At 41.6% G+C, this 17679-nt stretch overlaps 1 protein-coding gene across 5 annotated transcripts in view; it reads right to left on the bottom strand.

The window, feature by feature from the left end:
• The window catches only part of LOC108892918 (ADAMTS-like protein 1), a 90855-nt gene that overhangs the window by 41418 nt on the left and 31758 nt on the right, over window positions 1–17679 (bottom strand). For all 5 annotated transcript variants that reach the window (XM_018690735.2, XM_051076116.1, XM_018690741.2 and 2 more), the window contains exon 2: window positions 15051–15167. In XM_018690735.2, coding sequence (XP_018546251.1) covers window positions 15051–15167 — 117 coding nt within the window. The remainder of the gene's footprint in view (window positions 1–15050; window positions 15168–17679) is intronic.

Raw genomic sequence — 17679 nt, 5'->3', positions numbered from 1 at the left:
ACACAAGCTTTTATGCAATATACCACTCTGTTCATAGCTTGCCATGGTGCTTGGAGTGCTGACAGTCCTGTCAGGCAGTCACACTTCAACACATCAACTGGCCTGTGTCTTGCAGCACCCACATTTAGAGAGAGGAAACAATCAATCAGCCTGCCACGGTGCAGCTCTGCAATCAAGCATTCTTCACCCATATGCTTCTGTAATCAGCTGAGAAACACATAGAGGATGCAACCATATGGCAAGAGGCCATGAGGAGGCCGATCATCATATTGAACAGGGCTGATTTCAGAACTTCCTTAATAACATAATATGAATGGAAGTGACACAGAGACGCAAAGAGACAGAAACGGATTAAGAACACCCTGAAGAACAGGAGAGAAGAAAGAGTGGAAAAAGAACACATGCAGGGACTCAGTTCAGCCATACACACTTCCATTTCATCTGCATTTTCTCTCTTTAAGCCTCTCTCTTTTTCAGTCACTCCATCAAGTCGTCTTTTCTCTTTCCATCCCTCTTGTATAAAATCTACTGGGTAGCGTTTCAGCTCAGCCTGTCTAAACCTATTGAGCAGATCACAGATCTATATGGAAAAGAGCACTCACACGCCTGCTGTCCTACCCTTCTTTTCCAAAACCACTGGCATATCAAATACAGAGCACTCACTAGTAGGTCAACGAGGAAATACGGCCCACGGGACACATATTATGGTTTTTTACCAAAGCCTCAAGATAAACACGGCTCAAAAAAATGCCCATCCTTCCCTCCAAATTTCCCCTCAGACTCCTGCCTGACAGTGAAGAGGAGCTTTAAGGCTCGTTTGGAAAAAAACACAGGACAGGAGGCTGTTGTAGCAATGCAATGCCAAGTTTCAGGAAACTCAGAATCCAAGAAGTATGACCGCAAGATAATGGCAAAAGAAAATAGCTGACATCACTTGCTCTGCGTGTAACCAGAGACGAAACAGGGGAGGCATCCTCGCCAACTGAAGAGGAAGGATCAGCGGTGCCAAGTAAACGCAGTACTGGGAGCTATGCAGAGAAATCATTCATCTAAGAGGTATTAGCTCTGTCTTCACTAAGTAGTAACATGACATGATTATCCGATTATTTTGTGTATTTTAGTATTTAAATGCTTGTCATACGTGCCAGTGGTGTTTAAAGCTGTTACGATCAATATTTTTAGCCATGCTAACAGCGTGGCCTGTGGATTCATCTTTTCTGCAAGTGCCCCTTGACAACACAGGCTTACACTGAAGTGACAAAGCCCTGTGTAAGAGTCAGTGTTAGAGGGACAGAGAGAAAGGGAGAAAGAATGATAGAAAGAGATGAGGATCTGTCTGTGTATGTGTGTGTGTGTGTGTGTGTCCGTATCAAAGTGTGTAATGGCTAGTCTGTGCATTTGAGCACGCCAAGTAATACATCATTCCCTTAGATACATTTGAGAAAAGCCAGTTTATATTGCAAAACTCACGCCTTGGGCTACGCTCCTTTACAGTGCTGTTGAAATAGTGGAAATTACACCAGGTTTCTCTTTCACAGTTTACAAAACAAAATCACCAAGCGCACGCTCATGAAAAGAAACCTCACATGTCCTCCTTTAAGGTTAGAGTCGAGTTGCCCAGGTGATGGAGAGGGAGAGGAAACATTTGGACGCACGACTGAAGAGTAACCGCACAGGAAAAGAGCTGCAACGGATCAGCGCACCCCCCCGTTCCCATCCTGCTCCCACATAAAAACCCCTCTACCCTGTTTTCCCAGGAGCTTTTGGGCTTACAGCTGTCTAAACATGCTACTGTAGTGAACTCCCAACCAGTGAGGTGTTTGCACCGTTATACAGGCAGCAGCTCAGACTGTAAAACTGAACAGGAGGAGGAGAAGAGAGGAGGAATAAGCAGCTTTCTATCTTGACCCCGAATTTGGGAACTATTTTCAAAGGTGCTACATTTTCTTTGATATCTGGTTAGAGACACAAGGTGGTATCTACCTCAGCCACACATATCTTATTCACCTTCAAGAGTTGCGCAAAAAAAGAAGAAAAAGAACAGGCCAAAGAAAACTCTGACTTCTCAGCACCTGAAATAAGGTTAACAGCTCAAGAGCAGCATCTTGTGTCTGAGAGACAAAACTACAAGTTATTTTGAGGCTTATTTCGAAAGCAATTCAACAGCCTTGTCCATTCATTTTGTGAAAATTAGAGCACAGTAGCACCATCATGGCCTTAAAGACAAAATAATAGTGATATAATAGCTGCAAAAAAGTGGCTTAAATCTTAGGGACACATGAAGTCTAGTCTGCCAAGCACCCTAAGTTTCAATAAGCGAGAAACCAACCTAACAAGTGGCTAACCTTAATGTCTGACCTTCACAGAGAGTGAGAGGAAGGTAAGAAAACAGACATTTATTAGAGCAATCAGTGAAATATTTATTAATGACTTGCCGCAGCAGCAACGACTCAGGAGAATAGAGAACAAATTCCCTGAGCTTTGAACATCAGTCCCAGTTCCCAGTGGTCTCCCCAGTTTACTTAGACACATACATGCACATACACAGCATGACAAACACTGACGACACGTGTCTGCAGTGTTTGGGGTGGTCTAAGTCTTCTCAAGTGTGGCAGAGGTTTATACAAACCCATAGCTTCTGGCATCAGACACAAAATAAGAGGGTGTTTAAATAAATCCTCACTCCCACCCATAGACAGAGCAGACACGGCTATATATCTCACATACATATATACACATTTTAAATCATTAGCAGGTATAGACAAACACTTTTCTCTCTCTGACAAACACAGGCTCAGAGTCAGGACACACAAACCCAATCTGAAAAGACAAGCAGCTAGTGGGGCTCCTGTTTGAGAGCTTGTGTGTACGTGTACGCATGTGTGTGTGTGTGTGTCAGACAGGAGCCCGCAGGCTGAGCTCATCTGGCGGGGCTTCACTCTACGCCTCCCTCTAATTGGCGTCTTTTGCCCCGTGCCGCCATGCAATTGAGGGCAAAACAGCGCCAGTCCTTAAAAACCTCTCCCTCATCCTTCGTACGCACACACCCACCCTCCCTCACCTCCCATCACTCCATCATCTATGGCATCCCAGCGAGAGATGGAGTTGAAGAGAAGCTCCTCTGCTGTGTATTTCATCCCCTATCATTATCCTGGTGAGGTCATTCAGAAAAACTGATTGTGAGAAATGCTGCTCATTTGCTTGTGGTTCAACCTGTAAAACCAAAGGCGCCACAAATCATAACCTAACAGTACACAGCACATTCTTAACTTTGAGGAAATAAAACTGTGTTTAATATTGCAGAGGTCAGTCAGAATATGCTGAAAAAGATGTTTCTCCTCTTTTTTTTTCACTTCAGTCCCAATATTTTGAACAGAGATGAGCTCTTGCTTGCCTTCTGCACAATATTAATGATTTCTTCAGTGATCAAATGATTGATGGCTTTATTTTGTTACCACAGATATTCACATTTGGCTCCACAGCGATGCGAAGATTAATACCATAAATCACAGACAGACTATCTTTACAGACACCCTGTATAACAACACGATGCAGACATTTCATTAGGGGGGGGGGCGCAAAAGGAACACCAGCACGAATAGTTGTCTTTAGTCAACTAACACCCTGGCTCCCAGCCCACGGCATCCAGACAATGTTTTCATCACGGGACCTTCATCTGTTGCTATGGGGTAATAAATCTGGAAGCTTCAATACTCCGCTGGGTCACCTTTCATTGGGAGTTGGGTCAGGATTCGAATTCAGGAGTTTGCACGAATGTTGTGGGAGGATGCATATCTCCTAAAGCACCAGCTGCTGCTCTGATACTGTAGATAGGTGACCTCTGAAAGAAGTATAATAAAAAGCCAAACCTGAATGGGCAAAAGCAAAGTGAAACATAGCTCAAGGCTTTTAATGATTCATAAACCTGGTTGGAGGAAAAAAAAAACAAAAAAAAACACACACATACACACACACACACACACTTAAATCCTGATCCTTTACAATGGCTTTGGCATTGCATATGGGTTCTGACTACTTTTGCTGTGCTTAACATATCAGCTTCTCCAAATTCAGTGTCCGGTACATGCATCTGGGAAGCATCATTGGAATTAATACCACGTTGCCGGATGAACAGAAAAGGGCCCCGTTTCTCGAAGCCTCCGTGGTTTCTGCACTCGTGTGCGAATCAGAAAACCGGGCCGTGCTCACAATCAGCCCGAGAGCATTTTTGTAAACCTCATGCGTCGGCACTCAGAGGAAAAACCAATTAAGCTACAACCACACTCAACTTGTTGTACAATTAAGAGAGGTAACATGCATGATCTGTGGAAGACCACAAACATGTGTCATCTTAAAACAGATATATGTTTCCAGAGGGGGAAAAAAAGTTTATAATAAAGGCATACAGTATTGCTGATTAGGAGACACTGAATCCTTCAAACACGTCATGTGCATTACTCATCAGTGCTGCTGGGAATTGTGCTACAGGTCATTATTATACTATGTGCCCTGAAACCTTCCTTTGGATGTTTTGGATTTGTTTGGCAGAGGCTTTTGTGTTGTTTGATTGCAAAACTACAGCTAACAAATCCAAACTGCACAAACACAGGTTAGCAAGCAGTGAATCACATTTTTCGAACCTTGCAAATAGGTCTTTATCTGCTCTTGTGGTGAAGCAGACCGGCACCTGGCCAACCCACCAGGTCTGCCAAATTAGAAAAGAATTGTTCACCAAGGTTTTTTTGGTTCTATGATTAATGATTGATGATAGATAATAGTTCATTAATCTATGGTTTTAAGTTTAATAAAGATTAGGCAAGAGAGAGCAGTAACACAACTGGGATCAGTTTCATCTTTTACAAACCTCTGACCCCTTGAAAAGGGAGAATGAGTAAGGTGAGCTACACACTGGTATCACTGAACATCAGTTTAGTCCTTATGGTATTTTTTGTACTTAGTAAGTACTGTTTTCATATATTCAAAACTAGTATACTAAACTTGTAGTAAATTTAAAAAGACTTAAGTTTTACTTAATCTAATTAAATATGTTGCTTTTGCTAAATGTCTGTATATTAACTACCAGAGTTTCACTTTGGAGCAATGCGAGCATTTTTATCTAGGTTTATTCAAAGAAACTTCTCTTTAGCATCCTGAAATACCACTTACATACAGTATATAGTTCATGCCTGGCAAATTACTGGTACATCGATGGTATGTTACAGTTCTCAAAGTCAGATTTAACTTCTACAGTAAAATTTTAGTAGCCAGTAACAAGACCTCTGTTGTCCATCCCTCTCTCCCTTGTTTCCTGTCACATCTCTACTACTGCTAACAAACTTTATTTTACTTTGTGTGTGCATGTGTCCTTTCAATGTGCTGTTAAGCACTGCATAACCAGAGATACCTAGTATAGAACCAGTCTATAAGGACCTAAAAATTCTTCCAAAGTACACATTCGTCACGCTGGCAGGATCCACTGCTTTCTGCCCTGCAGGAGATTAAAGTGTGTATGTAATCATAAGAGTTTAAGGGAGAGAGTGACTCATGAATCTTCACCTACAACCTAAAGAGATCCTTAAATGATACTAATTTGAAGTCAGAGGCTTACCTCTATGTTGTATAAAGCTTTGGTCTAAGTATGCCTTCTTGTGTTGCAAGCATTGTTCACTTTTCAGCTTGGAAGAGTGTCAGGGTCATTTTTCAATTTTGTGGTTTTGTGAACAGATTACACTCTCTCCCAGGGCTCCCTGAGAGCGAAAACTGTCTGTGAGTGTGCACAGGAGGGTGTGAGTTTGCATGTGCGTGTGTGTGTTTGTGGCCCTGCTGTAGGTCCGGGCACATACACTTCATGGTCTTGATTTTCTCATGTTTATGCTCACATTACTTATGCTGGTCTGCAGCGATGGGTTCTCAGCATGCACCAGAGCGAGACCACCCCGTTCAGACCAAAACCTTCTTTCAATATACAGTAAGTCCTGCGCAACCAGAGATACAGAGTTAAGCACCAGCCTATAAGAACCTTAAAATCCCCCAAGAATACACAACATAGACACAGACAAGCCCCACTGCTTTATGCCCTGAAGAGTATAAATTACATTTTGGAAACACAGCGTTTGTTGTCATCCAAAACTACTTACTGAGTGAGGTGAAGGACGTGGTTGATAAAGCTACAAAATCTGAAAAATGCCTAGAGGGACAGATATATGAAAATGCAGACAAAACTTCTGCTGGACTCAGAAAACTAGCTGAGTTGTTGGAATATGGAGTCTATTTAAAATACAAAAATAGAACAGTCAGGGATGATGGGACCACAAAATCCATGTTTATAGGAATAATTGTAATGCCCTCATTTGTGCTGCAGAAGGATGTCATTAGAGATGCATCAAATTAATCAAGACGCAGTAAGAGAAAACTTTTTTCTAAGATGATGAGGTCTGGACTTGTTTTTCCAAATAAATAATTTGAAGTTGCAGACTATGCAGAACTGCGGAACTTAAATATTTTATTATTATTGTTACAACGTCCACCACCAGTGCACAAAGAATTGGCACAAGTCACTTAGGTTGCAGCTAGCAATTATTTTCATTATTGATTTATATGCTGGTTATTCTCTGGTTATTGGTTAATTGTTTGGTCTATGAAATGTCAAAAGTTAGTGAAAAATGCCCAGAGCTCTAAGCACTACTTTAAAATTGCTTGTTTTGTTTGATTAATAGTCCAAAACCTGAAGATATTTCAATTTTACTGTCATACAAATTTGACAAAGAAGCAAATCTGCAAATTTGAGAGGCTGGAACCAGCAAATGTCTGGCATTTTTGTTCAAACAAATAAGCAATTATCAAAATAGTTGCCAAATTATTTTCTTTTTTATCAAATAATGAAGTAATTGATTAACAGTTGCAGCTCCAGAAGAAATATGTGTCATTTACATTATTGACACATCTTTTTAGGTCATATTTTCATTCCTTTTCAGTCAGACTTTTTCATTTCATAAAAGAGGCTCCTACATTTAATACTGAATCAATAAGACATTTTCTAGAGCTACAGTGGTTTTAATTTTCCTCAGAAAAGGCAGCTCAAGACAACACTACATAAGCACACCAGGTTCTTGATTGTTGCTATGACTGTTGACAGATACAGTTGCAGAGATCAGTTGAAACTTGAAACAGCAGCCCCCTCCTTCCAGTAAACCACCCGGCTGTACTGGATACAGCAAAGCCAACTGTACAGAGAGCAGAACAGGACATGGCTTTCCAGATAGGAAAACTGGGAAATGTGTATGTTTGTTCTGCTACTGTACTGTACATGCCCAGCCACCGCCACACAGAGCCATTAGAGCCCACATTAAAGAGATGGATCCGTTTTGGGTTGCACCTTGCCCATTGCTTAACCTAAACTCTGCTCCGCATGGGTGGCAGGGATCCTTCAGCAGCAGGTAATTACTGCTGTAACTCAGGATAACACTGTTGCTTACACTGGAGATTGGCTACATAATGAAAGGCTGCTGCAGCCAAGTGGCCACTATGAACACCTCATGCAGAAGCTTACATTGGAGTGCTACTGAAGTTATTAAAGTTACTAACTGCCACTCTACAGTTAGTCAGGAACCACAATGTAAAATACACATGTCCTAGATGCATTTTTATTTTAAAAACAACTTCTCTGCTGAATTTATTTAAAACAGCAGTGAAGTCCAAGAGTCTGGGTGGGGGATTCCCATCGAGATCGAGAACTTACTAAACTGAGATGTTATTGTTTGGCTGCACTATTCCTTGTTTTGAAAACTGTGACAAAATTTAATTTTGCATGTTACTCTTACTTAACCAGACTGAAACCACATTCATGGCAACGGCCTCGGATGATCTCGCCCACGTGCCCATACACACATCCAGAACCAGAAAATAAGAGGCCTAATAGTAACAATCGCCTCCACTTGGAGGCAATTAGTACGTGCAGAGCCAAAACCCAGAGCTAAGACATCCAAAAAATTCCTGGATGAAACTTTTTGGCATCAACACATCCCTATTGTATGAGGGTGTCTCTGTTTGTGTCTGTGCATGCCTGTGTGAATGTGCGCCGAACGTGGAGCAGAATACAAACATCTGCAACAGGGAGTGCAACTTGAAATGTAAACAATTAGAAATCAATCAGTCGCCCGCAAATTGCGTGCGTGCCTTCACACGCCGAGGAGGAGCAGACATTGCAGAGGGTGTGGAGAGAAGAGTGAGGGGATGGTAGGGGAGGTGGGAGAGCGGAGGGGGGAGGTTTCACCCATTAATCAAAGACATCGTTTTGGATGCTGTGCATGTGCAAGGTGCCATGTGATAGTGTTGAATGTTTAAGGCACAAAAATCACAAACACATGAATTCCCATATTGCACAGTCCAGTATATGCACATGCCAGCATGCAAATACAAACAGTTATGGAATAACATAAGGGTACAGTGTGCAAGTGTCTCTGCAGAGGGGAATATGCGTGCAACAGTAGCCAGTAATAGACACACTACTGGCTGCATGCATTCACACGCACACACACACACACACACACACACACACACACACCCACCCACATTTGTTATGTGGGTGTTGTGGTGAGGTCTTGTCCCTGGTGGTATTACCTCAGCAGCACCACTCCAGTACCCACACTGTACTGGTGTGAGACCACATCAAGCAAGGAGAGATATTCGCTGTGGCACTGCGAGGGCCAAGGCTTTACTGAACACATATGTCGATGGAACAAACACAGGGGCGAGAGAAAGATCCCCAGTCCAAAGCCACGTGGCTTTACACCACATTCACCAGCACTCAGCACTTTCTTCAAGAGCACTGGAACCAATGCTCCAAACAGCACTCACATGTGCCAAACACCAGTCAGGCAGCCAAGGCGAACAAGTCAAGAAGGCGAAAGTCTCCTAAATCACAGCTTGCCTGTTCAGTCCTTTCTTTTTCTTGTTTAAAATGCACAATGGGCATCAATTCTAGTGCAAAAAACAAACTGTTGTCCTGGTCTGTCTCACAAACAAATTTCAACAGAGTCAGGGTATCTTTCAGATTGCTGGCTATGCAAAAACAAACACTGGCATTCACGGCTAACTGGCGTCACGAAAGCAGTTATTAACTTGCTGTTTGGACCCAAGGTTTTCCAATCCAGCTACAACGTGAGCAGCTTCACATAGAGTCAGTGTTTCTAATAAACAACTCAGTATAATGTGGATGAATCCAGAGAATTTCATTTCTCTAAAGAAAACAAGTCTGATACTGAATAAATATGAGCAAAAACAATGATTTCAAAAGATAGTGATGGGACACATGGTGCTTTTTATTAAGACGGAATAGAGATGAGTGGGAACTGTATGAAAAATTATGCTTCAAAGCTCTACATGGAAGCATGCCAGTGGGTGTTTCTCTGCTCCACCTCCGCCTTAGTGTCCCTGCATGCTGTGTATTTATGAGTTTTTAATCAATAAAAAATGAGACACACATGAGGACAACTATCTCTGCATCGAGTTGCGACACAACCAGCAGAGACTCCAGGAGGTTAGTGGTCCCAGTCAAGGAACAGTTTGGCACAAAAGCATCTAATTGTCATTTATGCACTCTTTATGCTAAGCTAAGCTAGCCATCTGCTGCATCCAGCTGCATATTTTCTGCATAGACATGAGTGTGATATCAATCTTCTCATCTAACTCTAAGCAAGATAGCAAATAAGTATATTTTCCACTAATATAATTTGCAAAGCTGATAAGTTTGGAAGAATTTGAAACCTATGTTACATTACTATATGTCTAAGCATGTTGAAGCCACAAACCATCAGTCTGTGGAATAGTGTAAAATCATCCAAGGGATGCAAACAAAACTGGGGCCCACTCTTTAAAACTTAGCTCAACAGCACTACTAGTGGTCAAAAATTCATGGGGTGGAAACTAAAGGTAAAGCTTTAACTTGAAGTGGTGTTAGCACCAGGGGGCACAGCACGTAATGGAAAAAAACTTGAGTCTTAAACATCCTCTCTGACTGCCAAAACTAACATGCCCATCCTTTTAATGAAGACAAATGAAGTGTTCAATTGTGCAAGACCGTTGCCCTTTCCACCTGGCGCAACATGCAAAACACAGCTGTCAAGTTAGCGTGCAGCTGAGCGTTGGGCCTCCCTCTCTCTGCAAACTGCTGCTGCCTGGACCACTGAGTGCTCCCCCCTGCTTGCCACCCCGACTGGCCCTTGGCCTCGCTCGCCCAACCCCAATTACTCCGAACCCTGACACCCTGCCAAAAGGCGGAACCGTCTCAGCACTTGTTCACCCTGAAGGTTTTCAAAAAGGGGAAAAAAAAGAATGCCCCTGACTGTTGCTGCCTGAAGTGCAATTGAGCATGTAAAAACATTAAGGCCCGGATTGCTTGGCATGTGATGAAGTGAGAGAGGCAGAGGGCAAAGAGGAAGAGACATCTAACAAAACATCCAACATCGAACAAAAAGATGAGAGGGAGAAAAGGTGAAAAAATAAAACAACAGCGCAAGAAGATGAAATCGCCATTCCATGAAACATGTAAAGACAAGCAAAGTGGAAGTGTCCTCACACCGGGCCTCAGATCATTACTGTAGAGTGGGGCTCTAAAGACGGTCATTACCACCACTTAACTGTCACAACCCATAATATCCTGGCTGTTCTTGGTGTTGTTAAGACAAAATGTGACGCAGAGCAGCAATCAGTGCATCCTGACCCTCAGTGCAGCATAAAGTGGTTTACAGGGCAAAAGAACTAATGAGAAGTAGCCTACTCTGTCTACTTTTTTAAAGTCTCTATTGCTTCTACATGTACAGTTTGTGTGCCCTTTTCTTTGCTAAGGGTATGTAGATTCTTTATTAGAGCCCAAGTAAGGTATTGCAATATAAGCAGGTATTTGAGTTTATGCTTTTTTTTTTAAACAATAAAGCTGCACTAATCAAAATCTATTACACTGATCAAATGACAATGCAAAATGTGAAGGGTTCCTCTCACAGTGACTGAGCCACAAAGAATTCGCCATTTTCCTCATTGTTTTGGTATTCTGCTCTCATCAGCCTTGTTCCCAGCTGTGTGAAAAGCTCCAAAGAACCAAATGTGCGCTACCTGTCCAGCACCAAACAGCAGAAATCTTACCTGTGCAACAAAGTGAAGCATTTAGCTGTTAAATCTCTCTCAAGAACTGTGAGAGATCAAAGCAGTGCCAAAAAGAGTCTAAATACTGCACTTAGAGTCATCAGGTGGCCAGAAACACATGTCCAAATACATGGTGTCATGTGCACTGAATGTGTAAACAGGCAACTCTGTCTACAAGAGGCCAAACAATCTAGTAATGTAGCTTTAAAGGGAATCTGATGTTACTGTTCATATTTGTTTCTGTGACAAAAAGTGAGATAATATGTTTTCATGTAGATGATAATCTTTTGACGAGTCTAAAAAGTTTTGTGAATAGACTGAGTGCCAAAGCACAAATAGACATGTTTAAAGCTAGTAGCATACATGGAATCGCTTACATACAGTTACTGAAATCAGTCCGGCTGGTAGGAAAATTCACTATCTCATAAATACAACTAGAAACTCACACACACACACACACACACACTCATCTGGTAAATGAAGGATCACCTTTCAGTAACCCACTTTAAAGTTGCCTGTTGACAGGATGATCATATTTGCCGTCTAGACGGCAGCTGACTGAGGAGAAAACCGTGTGGTGTGTCTCTATCTCCTTTCTCCTCTTTTGTCCAAAGGCTGTTTCTTTCTCTTCCATCCAAAATCTCCATTTCACTTTCTGACAATGATTAGCAGTTTACAATACTTGTTCTCTGTCCCCCTTTTCTTTTTCTTGTTCTCTGTCAGTCAGCCCGAGGTTGAGTAGTAGCTGCCACCTGCGCACCGCCTTTGGAACAGAAGCTTCTCAAGAGATTGAGTTTCAAACTCCACTTTAACCTTTAAAGTTTAAACTTTCCAGAGGTGAACAATTACAGACTGGCTCTCTCTCTCTCCACAATTAAATAAATCTGATAATTTAACAAAACTTAGCAGTGTTTATCACTATTTTAAAACATATTTTGAGTGAGTTACAGCTCTCTCTCTGCAGCAGATCAAACTAACATGCTGGAAAAGTTCATTCATGGCCAAACAACGAGTGGGAATAGTCGTAGCTAGATTTATGAGCAGCTTTTCTGTTTATCTTCACAGTCTTACTCATTCAGTCTTGTTACAGTGAAAGAAAGATTTTCTCAGACTCAGCAGCCAACATTTCAGCCATCAGACCCCCCGCACACTTTGATTCAAGAACTTCTCAACCCAATAAACTTATTCAATATTTGTTTATGAATGCTGACATTGTTGAAGCTCTACAGTACCTGCTTGCCATCACACAATAAATATGGGTTAATTTAGAAAGGTATGTTAGGCCTTAGCTGTTTTAGACAGCTCTATTCCATCGAAGGAGCTTGTGCTGAGGCTGCCAGGAAAAACACTTTCCTTCAGAGAGAACAATTCATCTGTGGCCCTCTTAGGGGGATAGGGTAAAGGGTGCTGGGGAGGTCAGTCTCACTGCCCACCAACCGACCCTGGCACATACCCGTGAAGTTAAACAAGAGAAAGCGAATACACTTTGAGATCTGCCTCCTGGGTTGCTTGCTAATTAAGCTGCGCTTGTCTTGGCTTCGAATCAAACTTAATATTGAACCAAGATCCAACATAGAACAGTGCTACAGGCACTACAGAGACCAAAACCAGCTGAGTGCTGAGAGGAATCACAAGTGTGGCTCCTGGGAGTCTGTGGTCTTCACATGTGAATACATGTTAGCAGCATACATGTAACAAAAGACAAGAAATGCCATTCAGTTTAAGAGTCACTTTTTTCTCTTCTGTCATTCAAATAAATATGAGATAATACTTGCAGACTTTTACATCCAGTTTTACTGCTAATAATGCTCTTCCGACCGTGGATATCCTGTAAAAGTCATCCTAGATTCTGTCAGTCATCTTTAACGCCTCTGCTTTGTCACGGCATCACATTTTAAAGCTGCAGCTTTTTCTTATGCTTCTTACAAACAGACAGATCCAAATATTACAGAGCACACTGACAATTTTAAGGCTGAGATAACGTGATAACGTATCTCAGCCTTAAAACGAGATAACGAGATAACGTGTTGTCCTTTAAAGGTAGAAATGTTTAGCCAATTAGTAGCTATCTAAAGGAATGGTCCAACATTTGGGAGAAATGCCAGTTCATTTTCTCACTGATGACAAGATTGATACCACCTTTGACGTCTGGCCATTAGCTTAGCTTAGCATAAAGACTGAAAATTGTTCAATCCATACAAAAACAAAAAAAATAAACAGAGGTTTTTGTTCCAGACTAGCACTATTTTGGAACCAAGTGCTTTGGGCTCACTGTTTCCAGTCTTTCTGCTATGCTAAGCTAACTGGCTGCTGGCCGTAGCTTCACATTTAATGGACAGGTACAGCGTGAGTGTGGTATCAATCTTCTTATTCAACTCATTCATTTAATTCACAGTAAAATCAGATGTCCTGTCACTACCAGTGCACCTTATTTGCACCTGTGTGTTGATGGCAAAAATCATGCAACCAAAGACATTCTAATGAAACCCATAAAGAGCAACTGAGGCTTCGATGGCATGATTACAGTATGTGGGAGTGGATATATAAATACCGCCTCTGTAATGTTTGGTTTGAAAATCGCTCAAAAACTAGCTGATGCAAATTCAAAAATTTGCTTGAGGTCAGAGCATCATAAATCTCACTGCTGCTTGGTTACAATATGAAATCCAAATACTGTAAAGATAGCTATTTGTGGTTTCTAACTACAGTATTGTAAGCATGTATAATGACATTTAAATTCTAATAGAGTTTTTATATGGTTTTTCCATAAAGTCTGCCTTAGAGATATAAAAGAGCAAGTTAAAAGCAAAGGAAAACCAAAAATATTTTCAAATATACATGACTTTATCTTACTAGGTAGGGCAAAGTTAACATGAATATCTCTTAATAAGAAAAAAAATATTTCTCTGAAAGAAATTGTGTCCAGAATGATCTCTGATACCCTCCTAAAACTGAAAATGACCCCTGCCACCACTGATCTGTAAGGCTATCCTGCACATGTGAGCGTTCACATAAGCCCTCTTGATCCTTGAGCTTTAAAGTACAATGTGGAGTTCAAGCAGATCTGTTGTTTCAAAAGAAATGTCACTTTATTTGATCAAAGGGTGTGGAGGGTTGCTGAATAATCTATATGCTAAGGTCAAAGGGTCGTTTATTCAAGCGTGAAAGCTTGTGAAAGGTGCATAGCCACCTTTCACCTTACTGCTGAGGTCATATATAGTATATGGTTCAGTGCAGTATGGTCAGCTCAATTACGTAATGCCCTCACAGCATACAGAAAAGTGCAACGTTATAATTCACCTCAAGATAGCCTTCCCGTAATACTGTTCCAAAACCTTTGATCAATTTTAACAGATTCCTCTAAAATTGCTCCATGACCAATCCCATCACAAAGGAATGATGAGATAGGCGAGCATTTCTGTGACAAAAGCAGCTCAGCCCTACCTCCCACCCAATTAGATAAAACATCTGGGTGAGAGATCGACTTAAAGAAACTGCTACGGCCAGGAGTCATGTCTCATCAAAAGGTGATGACAGAGTGGGAGTAAAACCCTACCCCACCCTGGAACGTGCAACATGTGTGTGTGTTGTGTGTTTGCATGTGCTGCCCTGGTTCACATCAAGCTACGTCAGCCCACAGTCAGATTACACCTCCACTCCCAATGGCCCACGATCATCATTCACTTGTATTCATTACTAAGGTGCAATATGGCTGATTTTTCACTCCTCTGGTGCCTTACGTAAAGACACTGCAACAGATTTATTGGCTGATTTAGTTTTACCTGACATTTCAATTTATTTTTTCTGAAGGTTATAAAAGAATAGTTGGAATAACACAGGTTTATGTTTGAAATTAAAAGGCAGACTGGGGGAAATCACCATTGTGCAGTGTTTTCTGATCAGGAACTTACCGGGTCTTCTGGTTTTTGGCTGCTGTCATGGAGAGGCTCCTCTGGGAGGTGGTCTCGTCGAATCAGAGTGAATTCTCGGATGAACACTGCATCCCCATCGTTGGCCCACACAGCAACCTGAAAAAAATAAGATACAGTGTGTGGGGATGTGAAAGTACACAGAACTCTCTCTAAAGCTCTCTTTTTTCATTCCACACACAACTACCTTTGCCGTTTTTCATTTGTACTGACTTAAAAGAGTTTTTTAAGTCATAAGAGGTAGGAATAATTACACATGGTTGAAATGGCACATTATGGGGCTAAATAAAAAGACAATAGGAATCAGATACACCATAGCACAGCCCAGTGATGCAACAAGCTCTTTGTTATTCGTACCATAGTGTTTCCACCAGACCATCCTATTTCATCACTCTACTGTGAGGCAACGGTGATGGTGGTAATGTAAGTAAATTGTAGTACAACGTCTGTTTCTGTTTGCAATTATTTACTAAACACTGAGAGTTTTTTTTTTCTTTTGGTTTGCACTCTCAACCGCACATCCCTCTTGATGAGGGGATTCATTGCAGGCTCTGGAGGAATTCAGAGCACTAGAGATCTGATATCAGAAGACGTAGTAACCCACCTCTTCAGTGAGACGGGTAGCGAGGGGGGTTGAGGGGCATCTTGGATAGGGCCCATTAGCAGCACAGCAGGGCCCACATTCTCAAGGATGCACATATTCACAGAGCAGGGGCCCTCAGCTGCTCTCCCTGGGTCATAAACACCCTGTAATGACCCAGGTCAACTGCCTGCTTCCTGGGCTTGTGCCAAGGCACTGCAAAGCAGAGCAGGAGATGTGGGTTTGGGGTACTTGAGGTTCTTTGCATCGTAGGGAGCTGCAGATTTTTTAGTTGTGGGGCAAAAAAATGGAAAAGCGTTGCTAAGCAACTGCAGCAAAACTTACACCACCTTTCTGTGGGAAAGATCCACAGAGTGGACTCTTAAAAAAGACAAATCAAATCTGGTCTAAAGCCCCTACACTCAGCACCGCTTAGCTGCAGTCACTTATGCTGCGGAGGCATCTGTAACAACACATAAGTCACTGCCGTAAAATGTGGGCAAAAGCCTCCTCGGATAACCAAGATCATAATGTACAGGAACATTCTTGTTGGGCATGGATCTGCAGATGTTGCAGCTGTCGGGCCACATGTAACATTTTGGTTTATCTGTTTCTGAAGATGAACAAAAGACAAAATTTTGCATCGGACCATTTATAATTGTTGTTGATGAATGACTATGAAAACTCATCTTATACCTGTGAGAAACTGGTAAAATATACAGCAGGAAATTGAATACAGTACATTTCTCAGATTTTTTCAGTAGTTAAAATACCCCCAGACACTTTAATGTATTTGGTATGGGAAACTGAATATCTGATATGAGAAACTTATCAAAATACAGCCCACTATTAGATGTCTGAGTACAACATGAAATCTCTGCTGACAATGTTGCACTGAAGCATGTCCTCTCTGCCACCGATGCTGAAAATGAAAATGTTGCAAAACCACAAGCCAGGGGTAAAGCAAACATAAGTCAAGCATATGAACATTAAGAGAAGCTTTGCTGATGTGTGTGTGTGTGTGTGTGTGTGTGTGTGTCAGCTAGGATGTACTGAAAACCACTTAAGTGACCAGATGTCCTTGCTCAAGGCTAAATGGAGGCCCGGCTTGAGATGAACAAGCCAATTGTGTCTTTCTCAAGAGATTCTTTTTCCCCCTAGTCCTAAGAAATTATTTTCTCACACACTTTTAGTGTCTTAACACCAGACAAATCTGGCAACCATTTTCCTTGTCATTTTGAAGTCTGCATCCATCCTTCTTAAAGACGTGGGATATGTTGGAACCAGACTGAGCTGCAGGCTAATCATACATGACAGCTAAACTCTCCCTTGCTGGAGACTTAAAAGGGGGCTCTATCAAACATGTTTCCCTAAGAAAACAAGCTAGCTGTTCAGTGCCAATGTCAAACATCCTGTACACCCCTACTGGACTAAACCATTGGGAACTGGCAAAGGACTCAATATTTCCAAAAAGAGAGACAAAGTACTCAGTTATCCTGTCATGTAAAGAGAAGCTGTGGAGAACTCTGAGAACATCCTTTATTTGCAGATACTATATTCAACAAAATATGATTAAATACATATATATTTATTTATTTCTATTTTTTCAGGAGGAGGAAAAGCAGCCTGAAAGGCCTGCTAAACCAAAAGTAAGCAATTTCCTGTCAAAGATCAATAAAGTACTATTTTATTCTATTAACAAATTTAGTACAGACATTAACATCATACTTGTAATGTCTACATATGGAGTCTTTTTCCTCTGTAGGATATAATGAGTATGTCAGATTTTATACAAGCATACACTAACTCAGGCAATGTTTGAGTTTATTTGAAATGAACATGACAGGGGTTAAGAAAACACACACTCCTGGTTTGTGGGGGTGCCTGTGATTGAAAAAACCAACTCTAACGGGCATCCCAATCTCCTAAACTACACATGTGAGGCTCAAATCCAGTGTTAGTCAGCGTGTATGTATGTGTGTGTGTCGATGTGACAAAGGACAAGGGTGAAAATAAAACAGGGCACCAGGC

The sequence above is a fragment of the Lates calcarifer genome, linkage group LG15 (assembly GCF_001640805.2).
Source record: "Lates calcarifer isolate ASB-BC8 linkage group LG15, TLL_Latcal_v3, whole genome shotgun sequence".
Lineage (NCBI taxonomy): Eukaryota > Metazoa > Chordata > Actinopteri > Centropomidae > Lates > Lates calcarifer.
The sequence above is the reverse complement of the archived record's forward strand: the minus strand, read 5'-3'. Positions and strand labels throughout refer to the sequence as shown.